At 44.3% G+C, this 13,382-nt stretch overlaps 1 protein-coding gene across 6 annotated transcripts in view; it reads right to left on the reverse strand.

Moving 5' to 3' along the window:
- ACTN4 (actinin alpha 4) overlaps positions 1–12,249 on the reverse strand; it is a 47,754-nt gene extending 35,505 nt beyond the window's left edge. For 3 of the 6 annotated variants that reach the window (XM_075836274.1, XM_075836277.1, XM_075836273.1), the window contains exon 1: positions 11,985–12,248. In XM_075836274.1, coding sequence (XP_075692389.1) covers positions 11,985–12,113 — 129 coding nt within the window. In that variant the 5' untranslated portion in view covers positions 12,114–12,248. Of the gene's footprint in view, positions 1–11,984 lie in introns of all 6 variants that reach the window. The other 3 variants (XM_075836278.1, XM_075836276.1, XM_075836275.1) reach the window with 3 other exon arrangements.
- Between the last annotated feature and the right edge of the window lie 1,133 nt (positions 12,250–13,382).

A 13,382-nucleotide genomic window follows, 5' to 3' on the forward strand; every position in this document is an offset into this window, starting at 1 on the left:
TTCTATAGCAATATAATAAATCTATTAACGAAGATATATCAATTAGGGATAGATTAGGACAAAGATTAAGAACGGTCCCTTCAAAAACAGACAACTGGGAGATAGGATATAGGGGTTTTAGAGGGTAATTTAACTTTTAACAAACTTCTGACATGTCAGAAGTTTTAAATCGGTGGGGGTTCAAGCACTGAAACCCCCCACCGATCACTAAATTGAAGCAGCAGAAGCGCTCGGGTGAGCGCTGAGCCGCTTAGTTTCTGAACGACTTTTCGGAAAGCCGATGTAAGTGTACAGGCAGGCCCATAGACTTTCTATTGAATCCATAAATCGTTACATCGGCTTTCCGTAAAAAGCCGATCAGAAATTAAGCAGCTCAGCGCTCACCCAAGTGCTTCTGCCACTTAGTTTTAGCGATCTGTGGGGGTCTCAGTGCTCGGACCCCCACTGATCAAAACTTCTGACATGTCATAAGTTTGTTGAAAGTTTAGTTACCCTTTAAAGCATGGCAGACCGCAGATCTATGGTTTCCCTGGGAATCAGTCAACAAGAGTGTGTTATGTAGTGTGCTAACCTGTAAGGAAGCCACTGGGAATCTAAACTTCGCCTGCAGGGTTATTAGAGCAGTCCTTCAGCTTACAGGAGCGATTATTCAATAATACCGGTATATTAGTGAATGGCTATTTTACCGTAAAGCCTACCACTATGTGAGAGGCAGCAGGAATGTTTGGCAGCACAGTGATCGCTTTAGGATTCCCATATACCACATACAAGTTGTACATCTGTCCTCTGCACTAGAATGTGTGTGAGGTAGATGTGATACAGATCTGCTTTGAGAGGTGTGAGATAAGTGTGCACAGGGCTACATGTGAGCAGACGAGAACAAGTTACGCTACCTATCCCACAAAAGGGAGAGGCCCTGAGAACACTGACATGTCCTTACTTGGTAAAAAAAGAAGCTAGGACGACATTGAGAAAAAAAGAATCCACCCCTATTTTATATTCAGAAATAATTTCATATTTACACACACATAAGCAACATAGTGTCAGCGGCACAGGCTGGAGCTGGGAACTTAACTGTGCATCAAGAAGGACTGACTGGAGGTACAATATGCAGTACAGCAGAACACCACCTGCTGACTATCAAACCTGCAGAGGACAGCCTGTCTGCTCATGGTTTAAGGCATTATTCACACACGGCAGTTTTTGAAGCCACAATCAGGAGTGGATTGTAAATATATAGGTATAGTATATAGCCAGGGTCAGAAACCTTCAGCTCTGCAGCGGTTATGAAACTACAATTCCCAGCCGTTGGCTGTCAGGGCATGCTGGGAGTTGTATTTTCACAACAGCTGGAGTGCCGAAGGTTGCTGATCTCTGGTATATAGGAAAGATGCTACTTCACCTCTTTTGTTCCTTTGTGGCTTCAAAAACTGCACCAAAATTGTTCCGTGTGAATAAGGCCCAAAGTAAAATTCAATATTACAAAATGAGCAATTATTTCAGCTCAATAGCGAAGTCTCAAGATCTAAAGTAAACCAGTCACCAGGTTCGGCTCTGCGTAATATAGAGGATCTGAACTTGTATGTACAACAGACACTGCCTTTCCAAGTCGGACTTCCCCCTGTGCGCCGCAGGGAATTCCGGGCAAAAAGAAAAAATGCACCAGACTGTGGTGCAGTTTTTCGCCAGGAATGCCTGCTGCGGAAAATTGCAGCGCTTAGGAAACCACTGCAGCGACGGTCACACGGGATGAAGCGTCATCCCAGGAGGCCGGCCTTCTGACGTCACCCTGGCCATCCTCCTGGGATGATGTTTTATCCCATGCGACCACGCTAGATGGAGGAACACAGAATTTTGGGATTTACCTCCCATTGACTTAAACGGGGAAAACCCGCAACAAATAAGCAGCGTTTACGCAAATACAATTGACAAGCTGCAGAATAAAATTCCACACCGCAGGCAGATTTCTGAGCGTTTTCCCCCACTCAGTATTTACGTGTGAACTGACCCTAAGCGTATATTCAGACGTTGCGGTCGAGGTGCAGTTAAAACTGCATTTAAAAAAATAAAACCTATTAAAAAAAAACGCATGTTTTTTTTACTGCAGCTATTAATACATTTTTTCGCTGTGGTTAGATTTTTTTTTTTTTTTTAAGTAAAAAAACCGCATGCCATTTTTGGATGGGGTTTTAACCTCACTGTCTAAATGTATATATCCTAAGATCTAATTGTTTAGGGAAGGGATACTGCACCCCCTGCCAGTTACACTGAAGCAAAACTCTACAGAAGTGTGATCTGTGACCCATCCCAGTTCTGATGAATAGCTTTGAGTCCCAAAAGAGAGGGCAGGCATAAACGATGGCACTTTGGGACGCCATCCAGTAAGATCTCTAGTATTATGAGAGATACATCAATGAACCATGTGAGCCCACCCCCCACTCCAGCCTGCTAACGCTGTCAATTTTCCATCTACGATAAGCCGAAATTTTGTGATGAAGGAATAGATTGGTCTGTATGGTTTTTTGCTTATATCTTTGCCATGCACAGGACATAAACAGATACCATATAACAAAAGACAGACAATATATTTAGATGATAAAATCCGCACCTACTGAAAAAAGGCTTTTCAAATCAGAACTTCATTACATGGACGCAGTTGCCTCTTAGTTGCAGGTTTAACAAATGTGAACCGTCAATAGATGTTCTGGTGCTAGAAAAACCCAAGGCACATTCCTTCATTGCAAATTGGAAACAGCTTAATCACGATCTGTGCGAGACACCACGCTATATTTTATTAGACAGAAAGTGAGAGTAAACTGTGGGGAGATCCGGCCGACCGAGGGAGGGGCGCAGCGCACATTTCAATTTTATTAAAAAAGTTTCTGTATACAGGACATCAAATTGAAGCATGTTTTATGACCCACAAAAGCCGGTATGTACACAATACTCCACTTATAAATATTGTAAGCGGGGTCTGACATCATACATCTGCCCTTCCTCTGCTATAAATAAAACACTGACTCACATCAAAGGGTCTTTACATATTCAGTGAAAATTAGAAGCGTCAGGAAAGGAATATAAAACACATGCGAGTGTGAAGAAGCCACCGTCGGCCCAGTCACTGGATCTACTCTCCTACTTGCCACACCCTGGAAAGACTGTGTTGTGATGTACTACTTGTACATTCATCCCTTGCCACTACACCCAGCCCCGCACTGGTGAGCCACTCTCTCCCTGCCCCCCTCGTCTCTAAAGGGATTAACCTCATTTTATGGCCTTTGCAGAACTGCACAAAGTTTAACATTCTACATCCATGCTGAAAAGGTAAAAACCGCCAGGGACAACGTCTGGAAAATGAATAAAAAAAAAAAAAAAAAAGACAGCCGGCAGCTTCTACATTTCCTCTTGCAAAACTGCTGCTTTGCAGTGGTGCCCACAACAGCAAGAGAGGGCAGCTGTGACATATGAGGGTATGTTCACACGGCTTATGTTCGGCCGTTTTTCGGGCCGTAAATGGCCAAACAAAATCGGAAGCAGAACGCCTCCAAACATCTGCCCATTGATTTCAATGGGAAAAACACACCCATGAAAAAGAAGTGCATGTCACATCTTGAGCAGTTTTTAATTGACGCACGCTATAGAAAAACAGCTCCAAAAACGGCCGTAAAAAACGCAGCGAAAAAAAGAGTGGCTTAAAAAAAACGTCTGAAAATCAGCAGATGTTTTCTCTTGAAAACAGCTCCGTATTTTCAGATGTTTTTTGCTAGGCGTGTGAACAGACCCTTAGAAGACCATACACGCTATAGGGACAGAGGTTACCAAACATGGAACCTGAAATTCCTTAGTGACCCGCCAAGAATTGTAATTGCTGGGTGCAGAAAAGCTGGACCCTGACAAGAAGACAGACTGGCTAAGCTAGTCCTACCTGTCGCCATTCAACGCAAAGCAGCATTAATGAAATACCTTAGAGGGGAAAAACAAATAATAATCTGTTGCTTTGTAGGACCCTCTGCTCTAACACTTCACATCTGGACCCATGACAAGACAAAAAGGTAGTAATCAAGGGAACCTGATAAATTGCACCTAAAAAGCATGATAGCCCCTTGTAGAGACGTGGTGTGATGCCTGGGGTACGCATACCACAGGTGGAGAACCTAGATGAGTGAGGGGTGAAACTATATATTACACATACTAAATTCTATTATACATATCGATAACACTTGAGCCTCTGCATAGCGCAATCACAGATACTTCAGGTGCCAAGAAAACCAGTCCTATAGAAATGTTGCCAAACATATAAAGGGCGAGGCTGGTGAGCCATACAGACTTTACACTCCCACCCCTGCAATCACTGGCTGACCACATTTACCAGGAGGTTGGCAGAGTTATCGGTCATGGCTCCCAGACACGGATATGAAGCAACTGAATGAATTAATATGTGGTCAAAACAAGATTTCAGTGTCTAAAGTCACAATGTAACATACATGACTACACATCTGTAACCCTGGCAAGCGTACAGACCTGTTACTACACACCGCATGCTATTTTTCAATGTGATTAGTCTTGCGGACTCTGAAAGGTTAACATGCAGAGTCATGTGATAGTGATAGAAACTTATTAAATCTCTCGAGCCCTGTCATTATCAAGTACACATTATACACGGTTGAATCTTCTAAGATGTGGGATTGAAAGGAAAATCCTGCAGCGATGCTGCAAACATCTAGTGAAATGTCTGTCTCCACGTTTCTGTACATAGTGGCATCTTAGTCCTGCCACAATGAGCTGAAAGCCTGGTCCTTATGATTCTATATTCTTCTATGATACATATGACAATTAAAGGGGAAGTCCATTTTTTAGGTTGGTTGTCCAATGGGAGGAAAAAAAAAAGTTAATTCCCCCCCTAGAAACAGCACCACACTTGTCCACGGGCTGCATCTAGTATAGCAAAATTCAGGTAAGTGTGACTGAGCTGCAATACCAGACGCAGCCCATTGATAAGAGTGGCGCTGTTTCAGAGTAACGAGAGAACAAAAACTATTCTTTCTAACCCTTAACAACCCTCTATAGAATATTTAGGTGGGGGTCTGACATTTGGGGTCCCTACCATTGCCAAGAATATGGTGTCTTAAATCCCTGTTCTAGGTCAGAGAGCAGCACTAATATGCACTTATTACTTAAGACCATTTAGTGGTCCACCCATATCTAATAAGGCATCAATCCGGATGGCCTCTAAACACTACCGAAAACCTCAGTACTGTCTTCTTGCCTGAACTACGGCTTTAGTAACAGTCTGTGCATTTGTGGTATGGACCTGTCTAACTTCAATAACATGGGGATGCTACTAAATACAATGTCTGTATGAGTCGTAGTCAGGAATGCCCTCATTAGAGTGGTCCAAGCAACCCCCCCCCCCCCCACTACATCTTTCTGGCTCCAGCCTGGGCTATTAACAATACAGCCTTCAAATGAATCTTGTGTTTCTTGGCTGGCACACATCCAGTCACAAGTTGGAGCAAACACCAATATTACACCCACAGCAATAATAGAGGAAAAATCTGGTAGCAGCCATGTTTGTGGGAACAGGGACTGGGGGCTTCAGCTAGACGGTCCTCTCTCTTCTGCAGCAGTCTGGGAAAAGCTAATTATAGTGATAAGGCAGCGAGAGTTTGGAACTAGAATAGAAATTGGAAATGCATCTTTACTGGCACAGTGTGGATATCTGGTTTGTGGAAGTTTGGGAAAACAAGCAAAGGGCGCACACATTTTCTGCTTGGCTGTTTAAAAAAGTGCATAGCTGAGATTCCTGTCCAGCAACCCGAGGGAACAAACCAATGAAAACCGCAGGAAAACTTGGCCTTTTGCAGCAGGACTTCTCCGAACACCTTCCTTAAGAAAGGGGTCTCAATAGAAACAGAAGACTATATGCAAAGGTGAAGGGGGGGGAGGTTTTAGACTGCAAGCTTCTGAGAACACGGCGTCCTGTGTACATACCTAAGCCTGCTTCACAGATGTTCATATTATCATAGCTGCTAATAGGAGAAAAACAAAAGAGACATTATGAGCATAGCAACCTTCTGGCAGTCTATTTTCAGGCCACCGGTTACCTCCCTAGGGTGGTTTTCTGGGTAACATGCTGCATTACCCTAGTGACGCAGCCTTATCGCTCATGCACACGACAGTGTTTTTCTTCAGTGTGCTATTCGCATTTTTTTTGCGGATAGCACATGGACTTATTCATTTCTATGGAACCATGCACACAGTTTGTTTTGCAGATATTTTTGTATTCCGAAAATTGTAAAACATGTTCTATCCTGGTTCGTTTTTGCAGGCCCATGCCGCCATTCAAGCCTATGGGTCTGCAAAAATAACAGACGGCACACGGAAGATATCTGTAGTGCTAAGAAATGCCTGTGAAATCCAATGACGTGACTGCGAAACACAGGATGACACGTGGAAACACGGCCGTAATATACGAGCGCAAAAAAACCACATTACTGCCTATAGGACATCTGTGTGGCATCAGTTTTCTCGTCCGTGGTTCTCCTCTGCAAGCACTTCCTGGTTTTACTTTTTTTTTCTCTGCATTTTTTTTTTAACAACTGATGCGTGTAACATTGACAGCACACGGATGTCATCCACGTGCTGTCCGTTGTTTTCACGCAACCATTGACTTCAATAGGCGATGAGATCCGCAAAAACCAAACCGGAATAGGACATGCAGTGGGCTTCATGCAACGGACACACGGTCCATAAAAAAACCCCCAAAAAAAAAAACACGTGTTAAAAGCCCCATTGAATTGCATGGTTCCATGTGCGGTCAGTTCTTTAAACGTACAGCACACGGATGTGAAATACGCTCGTGTGATCAGCGGTTATCACTTACCTTTCATGCATAAACGATAAGAGAACGGAGACATTGCAGGCTAGGATATGTTTGAAACAGTGTCTTGTTGAGACTAACAATCTAGAAAATGTGTATTTGCAATGATCCCTAAAGTTAACCTCACGGTTTGCCATAAACCGTGATGTGACCTCAACGGTTCCCTATAGGGAAATAGTTATAAGCAACGTTCGCAAGAATTCAAACCACGCTGGAATCTTGCGCAACTTTTTCTCCCCATAGAGAAATACTAAGGTCACATGACCAAAAGTCACCCTGTAGCTCAAGGGTAATGTTGTATTTATATATTTACAAAGAGTAAGCAATGTACCAATCATCCAATCAATTTAAACACAGTAAGAAGAAAAACCAACATTTATTGAGAAGTAGAAACTATTGAATGAACTCCGGTCTCCCATTGTAGTGTTATTAATTGTACTATAGTACTAAGTGGCCCTATGTTGGTCAAGAGTTAAACCATTCCAGCTTGCACAAGTTGGCAACCGCAAGACTCATTAACCTATTCTCCACTGACAGGGCCTTGATGAAACCTGTTAATGATTAAAGAGCTAGAAGGTTAAAAGTACAAGTCCACAACCTGCGGTATGCATAGAGGACATTTCCAGCTATCATCTCAGAACAAAATGGGTTAAAGGGGTTATGTTGTAACCAAAAATGTATCAGTGTAGTCACTGCAGTACATGATACACTCGCTAATATACGTTCCCATCGCGCTGATTCTGAGATTTTCATAGCGCTGCCAGGGGACCGGAAGTCTAGTGGCACAGCCTTCTTGATGACGATACGACTCTTCGTCATGTGACCGGCCCCGCTGTATTCTATGTATAAGCTGTGGAATTACCACACACAATTCTGTTGCGGAAATTCCAAAGATTTACATTTAGGCCCTTAAAAAAAAAAACAAAAAAAAAAAAAAAACAAAATAAAACAGGTTTACTAAATGGAATATGCCCCTATCAACATTTGAAATGAGGCTGGCAAAGACTAGATTGTCACTTTCAGGCCCGGGATTTTCGCAATTGCTACTCTACTTTAAGTTTTGCTGCAGATCACAATGTGATATTTCGCGTGATCACTGATAATATTAGCATATGGGAGGATGTCAGACTGTTGACAGGATTTTGTAAAGCCCTCCCCCCCCAAAAAATAATAATAATATATCCGCCAATTACATGTGATACCACACCACAACATACATCGATCATACAATAATCACACTAGGTATCGCCACGGAGCTCAGGCTTAAAGTAGTGCTGGACAATTTCTGGAGCGTGAAGAGGTCACTGCTCTTGGGCCCAATTCACACCGTTTGACATGGAAACCGAGTCAGATTCCGCACCAAAAAAAAGTCAGATAGCGCCACCCTCTGATTTCAATGGGAGGCGGAGGAGTTCCCTTTCCCCGGTGGCTTCTAGCCGTTTGCGGTAAAAAAGCGGCATGCTCTTTCTTGCCACAGTTACACCTCTATCCTCCCATTGCAATCAATGGGGAGCAGAGAAAGCGTTTCTTCCCAGCATTTTTTGCCGGGTGCGCTCAATGTCTGTGGGTGAAAAATCGCATCAAGAAATTGAAGGCAGGTCAAAATCTGCCTCAAAATTCCTGAAGGAATTTGGAGGCAGACTTTTCTGCCTGAAAAAACTCTGTGTGAACAAGGCCTTAGAGGCATGTAGCAAATTTTGAACTATTTCCTTTACTTTCTACGAAAGTTCTCATTGTTGGTCATTAAACAATCGGGAAGCGGCTTCTAAAGTCCACAGTATTTGCCCATAAAGGTAAAACAGGTGCACAGGTGTTGACCAGCACGCACAGGGTTAAGAGCTTTCAATAAAAGGAGGCCCAGGAAAGTGATCTTAGGCCTTTAGCCCAGAGGCACAAACAATCCTGCATGTTACTAATCCATGAGGACAGGAATCTTAAAATGTGAGAATTCAGGTCTGGTCAGCATGTGAACACTGAGCACCCTTATCCGTGGGCATTGTGTACCACAAAAAGGCAACTATGCTTCACTTGGAGAGCCCCCATAAAGAGGTCTTTCAGACAGGAGGAAGACTGTGCCCAGTCCCGGGAGGTGGATTTAAAGCACAAACATGAAAGATTTCCAGGCTCTCTGTTAATAGGTCACTGGTTTCACTTACAAATGGCAAACCAGGTTTGGACACGCTAAACTTTTCACTGCCTGGAAGAAAAGAGCCGTACAAGAAAGGGACACAATTGAGCATGTATTACACAGCCGGCTCAGACCTCGACCACAGAAGCCAAAGCATTAAAAAGAAGTTATTCAGGAAAATAAAATAAATACAGAATACGCAGTCATGAGTCCTGTTTATTCAGCGGAGAATAACCCCGTGTACATTTACCTTTCCCCTGACAACAGTATAAGTGTCACCTGTACAAACGTGCCCCCCCGTGAGTCTCAATCGAGTGGTCTCTACATAAACGTCAAAGCTCGCTCCTTAGCCTAGACTTCTGTGTGCCTGCCCTTTAATATAAGCTTGTGGTTCAGTTTATCATTATAGTTCACACAACTTAGTTACAGACTTCTAAAAAGTTATTACCACCCTTTGTGTAAGGTAAAGAACAATCCTCCGTGTCGCCACATAGCCCAGATTGCAAAGCATTAATGAGCCTGGCTGTGACCCATCTGCATAGGGTATTTAATATCTTATTAAAGTGAACGCTCATCTCATAGCCCAGTGTGACAACTGACAGCTTGGCAACAATCACTGACTCCCACCCTGGGATTAGGCGACAGGCCCAAAGCTCTGTTAAAGCTGCAATATATCTGAATTTTATACGCGTGACTTTCAATCATGCCTCACTGATCTCTCGCCACACCCTCCAGTACATTGTGACAACCTGTCAAGCCACCTAGCACTCCTATATACCCTCCCAACAAGTACACATCGCCACCGTACAGACCAGGGAGCAACTTATGTGCCCTGCAAGAAAAGAATTTCAGATACGTAAGCCAACACATAGGTCCAGATCTGCCATTAATACCAAGAGCTAAATGCATGGTGCCCAGTATAGAATAAATATATTAGGCTCCGTTCACATGTCCGTCTGAGCTTTCCGTCAGAACGGAGCCCTGACTGACACAAACTGAAACCAAAAGGTCTCCGTTTCCATCACCATTGATTTCAATGGTGACGGATCCGATGCCAATGGTTTCAGTTTGTCTCCGTTGTGCAAGGGTTCCGTCGTTTTGACGTGATGAATACCGTAGTCGACCTTCGGTTTCAGTTCGTGTCAGTCAGGGCTGCGTTCCGACGGAAAGCTGACAGAACGTCACCCTGACGCAGGTGTGAACATAGCCTTAATAGGAAGGTATACAGAACGCTGCACAATCCTTTCCCATAGAACAAACAAAAGTTGTGTAACAAATCACAGACGGGCCAGCAATGATATAGACGCAGCCAGCTCCATACAACGTACATATAGGCCACAAGGCTAGGACTGTATGGCGAACTTTGACGCGCAGATCGCACTGAGACGTTGCAAGGCAATGCGGTCGTGAAACGACCGTTGCAAAAAAACAAAACACATCTACACGCGACTTTTCCGGTATAGACTTTAAGACGCGTGCAGCTGTGACTCAATTGCAACACGTCTGCAATTTTTTGGGTGTCTCAGATGTAGCCTCAGCCTTAATAGCATGCGACTCGCAATTAAGTCGCATGCTACAAATAGTCGCTTGACAGCAAATCGCAAACTTTTTTACGCGAGATGCGTGCGACCAAAGTCGCCACGTAGCCCTAATATCGATGTCTGCAGCACGCGCTGCCAACATGATAGAAATGTATGGGGACGAGCAATCGTAGTAGCGAGCGCTCGTCCCCATACATTACTGACGAGCGCTCGTCCCCATACATTACTGATCACAGCTCCTTGTGAAGAGAGCACCAATGAATTGATCGGCGCTCGTTGCTATGGCCAAAATGAGCCGGTGTAAATGTGCCCTTATAGAGATCTCCAAGGGATCTTCCATTTTCTTACTTTTTTGGCTCTCAATAGTAGGAAGCATTCTTCCAGAAGCGGACAGCGCTCCCATAACAAAGCTCAGTACATAGTTTCTCATCACTGCTGCATTAGACATAAATCGTTACATAATTGTATTACATTTAGAGGCCACAAGAGAAATGTTACAAGTGACTAGCTATATCCATTCATCACGCAACATAACTTCTTGGCATGTCCTCTATGGCAGATCTTCCTGCCGGGCACTAAATAAAGTCAAGTTGGGGATTCACCTACCCATAACATAAAACAAACGCATGTGCTTGTCAAAACTACCACTAACTGAATAAGGCTGTCAGGGCATGCTGGGAGTTGTAGTTTTGCAACTTCTGGAAATCCACTGGATACCATTGTTGTATAGTATAAGGGAGGTGGTTATACGTCAGGAGTCATTATGTGACATTGTGGCCAAGAGACTGGTACAGAGACACAGCGCGCAGGTGACCAGAACTGTGTGATCGCTGCATTTCACAGAAATCAATGAGATTGCCGCACAAGCAGCAGCTATATAGAAGTAGATTGCGGTCAGTGGGGACAGGACACGTATATGGGGGTGGGGTGGGGGGCTGCAAAAGTATTATAACTATCCTATATATGTACAAGTAATGTGCTGGATCCCTATGACCAACAGGGTGCTCACAATTAGAAACTACCTAATCAGATATTACATAGTAAAGCAGAACAACAAGTTATATACAGTCACTACCTGGCCCCCAGGAGCAGCAGTTACCTATAGAGGACATATAGGCTGCATATGATTAGTCTTTATGTGGATGTAAATGAGAAGTGTCATGTCAGCAACCTGTGGTTCTCCAGGTCTTAGAAAAACTACTACTCCCAGCATACCCTAATGATAGCATTCTGTATAGGCACGAGAAGAGTTGCAGTTTCACAACAGTTGGAGTGCTACAGGTTGCAGCTCAAACATAGGGACACAGTGGAGTAGGCTGTGTATATAATAACTGACCTCCCCCCAGGCCAGTCACATACACACGCAGCTCCCGAGGTGTGAGGGGCCAGGTAGTGCGTTGTAGGGGGTGCAGCTCTATATACAAGTACTAATCACCTTGCGTTGCTGTTTCTCCCAGGCCGGGTCGAGTAGCAGGTCCCGGTCCCAGTCATCTTCTTGCGCCATGTATCTGCCATCTTGCATCAGCATTAAACCCCCGCCACCGCTCATATGATAGTCCACCATGGCGGGCCGGAGAGTGCAGATAACAGAGTGCTGCAGCTAGTGTAAAACGTGAGGGGGTCTCTCCGGTGTGTGAGAGCCTCGGGTTCCTCTCCTCTCCTGGGATCAGCGCTGAATGCGCATGCGTAGTGTACGTCCGCCGCCACCACAGCGTCTACTCACTCACCTCAACCCAGCCAGCCAATGGTTAGGCACTACTTCGACACAGTCACGCCCACCTAGACGGCAAGCCAATGCGCGATGGAATTAGAGCCTCCCGCTTCAACTACTCAAGGACCACCCACTTCTAGCTGACGCGACCGACCACACCCAAATGTCCTACACCCTGAGAGACTGTTCCCGCCCTTTTCTCCTGCCAGGTGTCTGCGTAGGCAACCGACTGTTCGGCCTTAGCAAAAGCGATACCAGAAAGAATTTGCTCATGTTACTATATAGAGAGCATTTCTGATGTATTACTAAAGAATCTCCACGCCTTAAAGTTATTATGACATAAATACACCGAGAATTGCACTTGTCATTGAGCGTTTAGCTAAAGATGAAAAAAATCTTAGTAAATATAAGTCCTTGAGTTGTCCTTATATGTCATGTTGTAAAAAATTATATCATTGAGCAGTATCTTGGTGATCTTTGTTTCTAAACTAAAGCTGGGTCACAACCAAAATGGCCGCCCCGCAGAAGTTGGGACCTACTTGCCCAAACTGGTAACAAAAGCAGACATTTTCCTCAACATCTATGGCGAGGAGAGAGAACGTTTTGACATTAAAATATCAGGAAACTTCTCATTATGCGACTTTAGTGACATCCAACATCTCACAAGTCTCCGTGTAGCGACTGTCGATGGTGCCAATATCCATATAATTCTGTGAAATGCTGACGTTGCCACGCACCAAATTTATGTGTTTTAGGGCCTGTTCACATCAGCGTTGCCCTTTCGTTGAGAGGTTCCGTCGGAGGTTTCCATCGGGTTAACCCCTCAACGCAAAGGCAAACTGAAATCCTAGCTCCCGTTTCCCTCACCATTGATCTCAATGGTGACGGAAACGTTGCTAATGGTTTCCGTTTGTCACCGTTGTGACAGTTTCCGTTGTTCTTGACGGAACCAATAGCGCAGTCCACTGCGCTATTGATTCCGTCAAAACACGAAACCCTGTCACAATGGTGACAAACGGAAACCTCTTATCAACGTTTCCGTCTCCATTGTGATCAATGGTGAGGGAAACGGGAGCTAAGGTTTCAGTTTTCCTTTCCATTGAGGGGTTAACCCAACGGAAC

The sequence above is a fragment of the Rhinoderma darwinii genome, chromosome 8 (genome assembly GCF_050947455.1).
Source record: "Rhinoderma darwinii isolate aRhiDar2 chromosome 8, aRhiDar2.hap1, whole genome shotgun sequence".
NCBI classification, from domain to species: domain Eukaryota; kingdom Metazoa; phylum Chordata; class Amphibia; order Anura; family Rhinodermatidae; genus Rhinoderma; species Rhinoderma darwinii.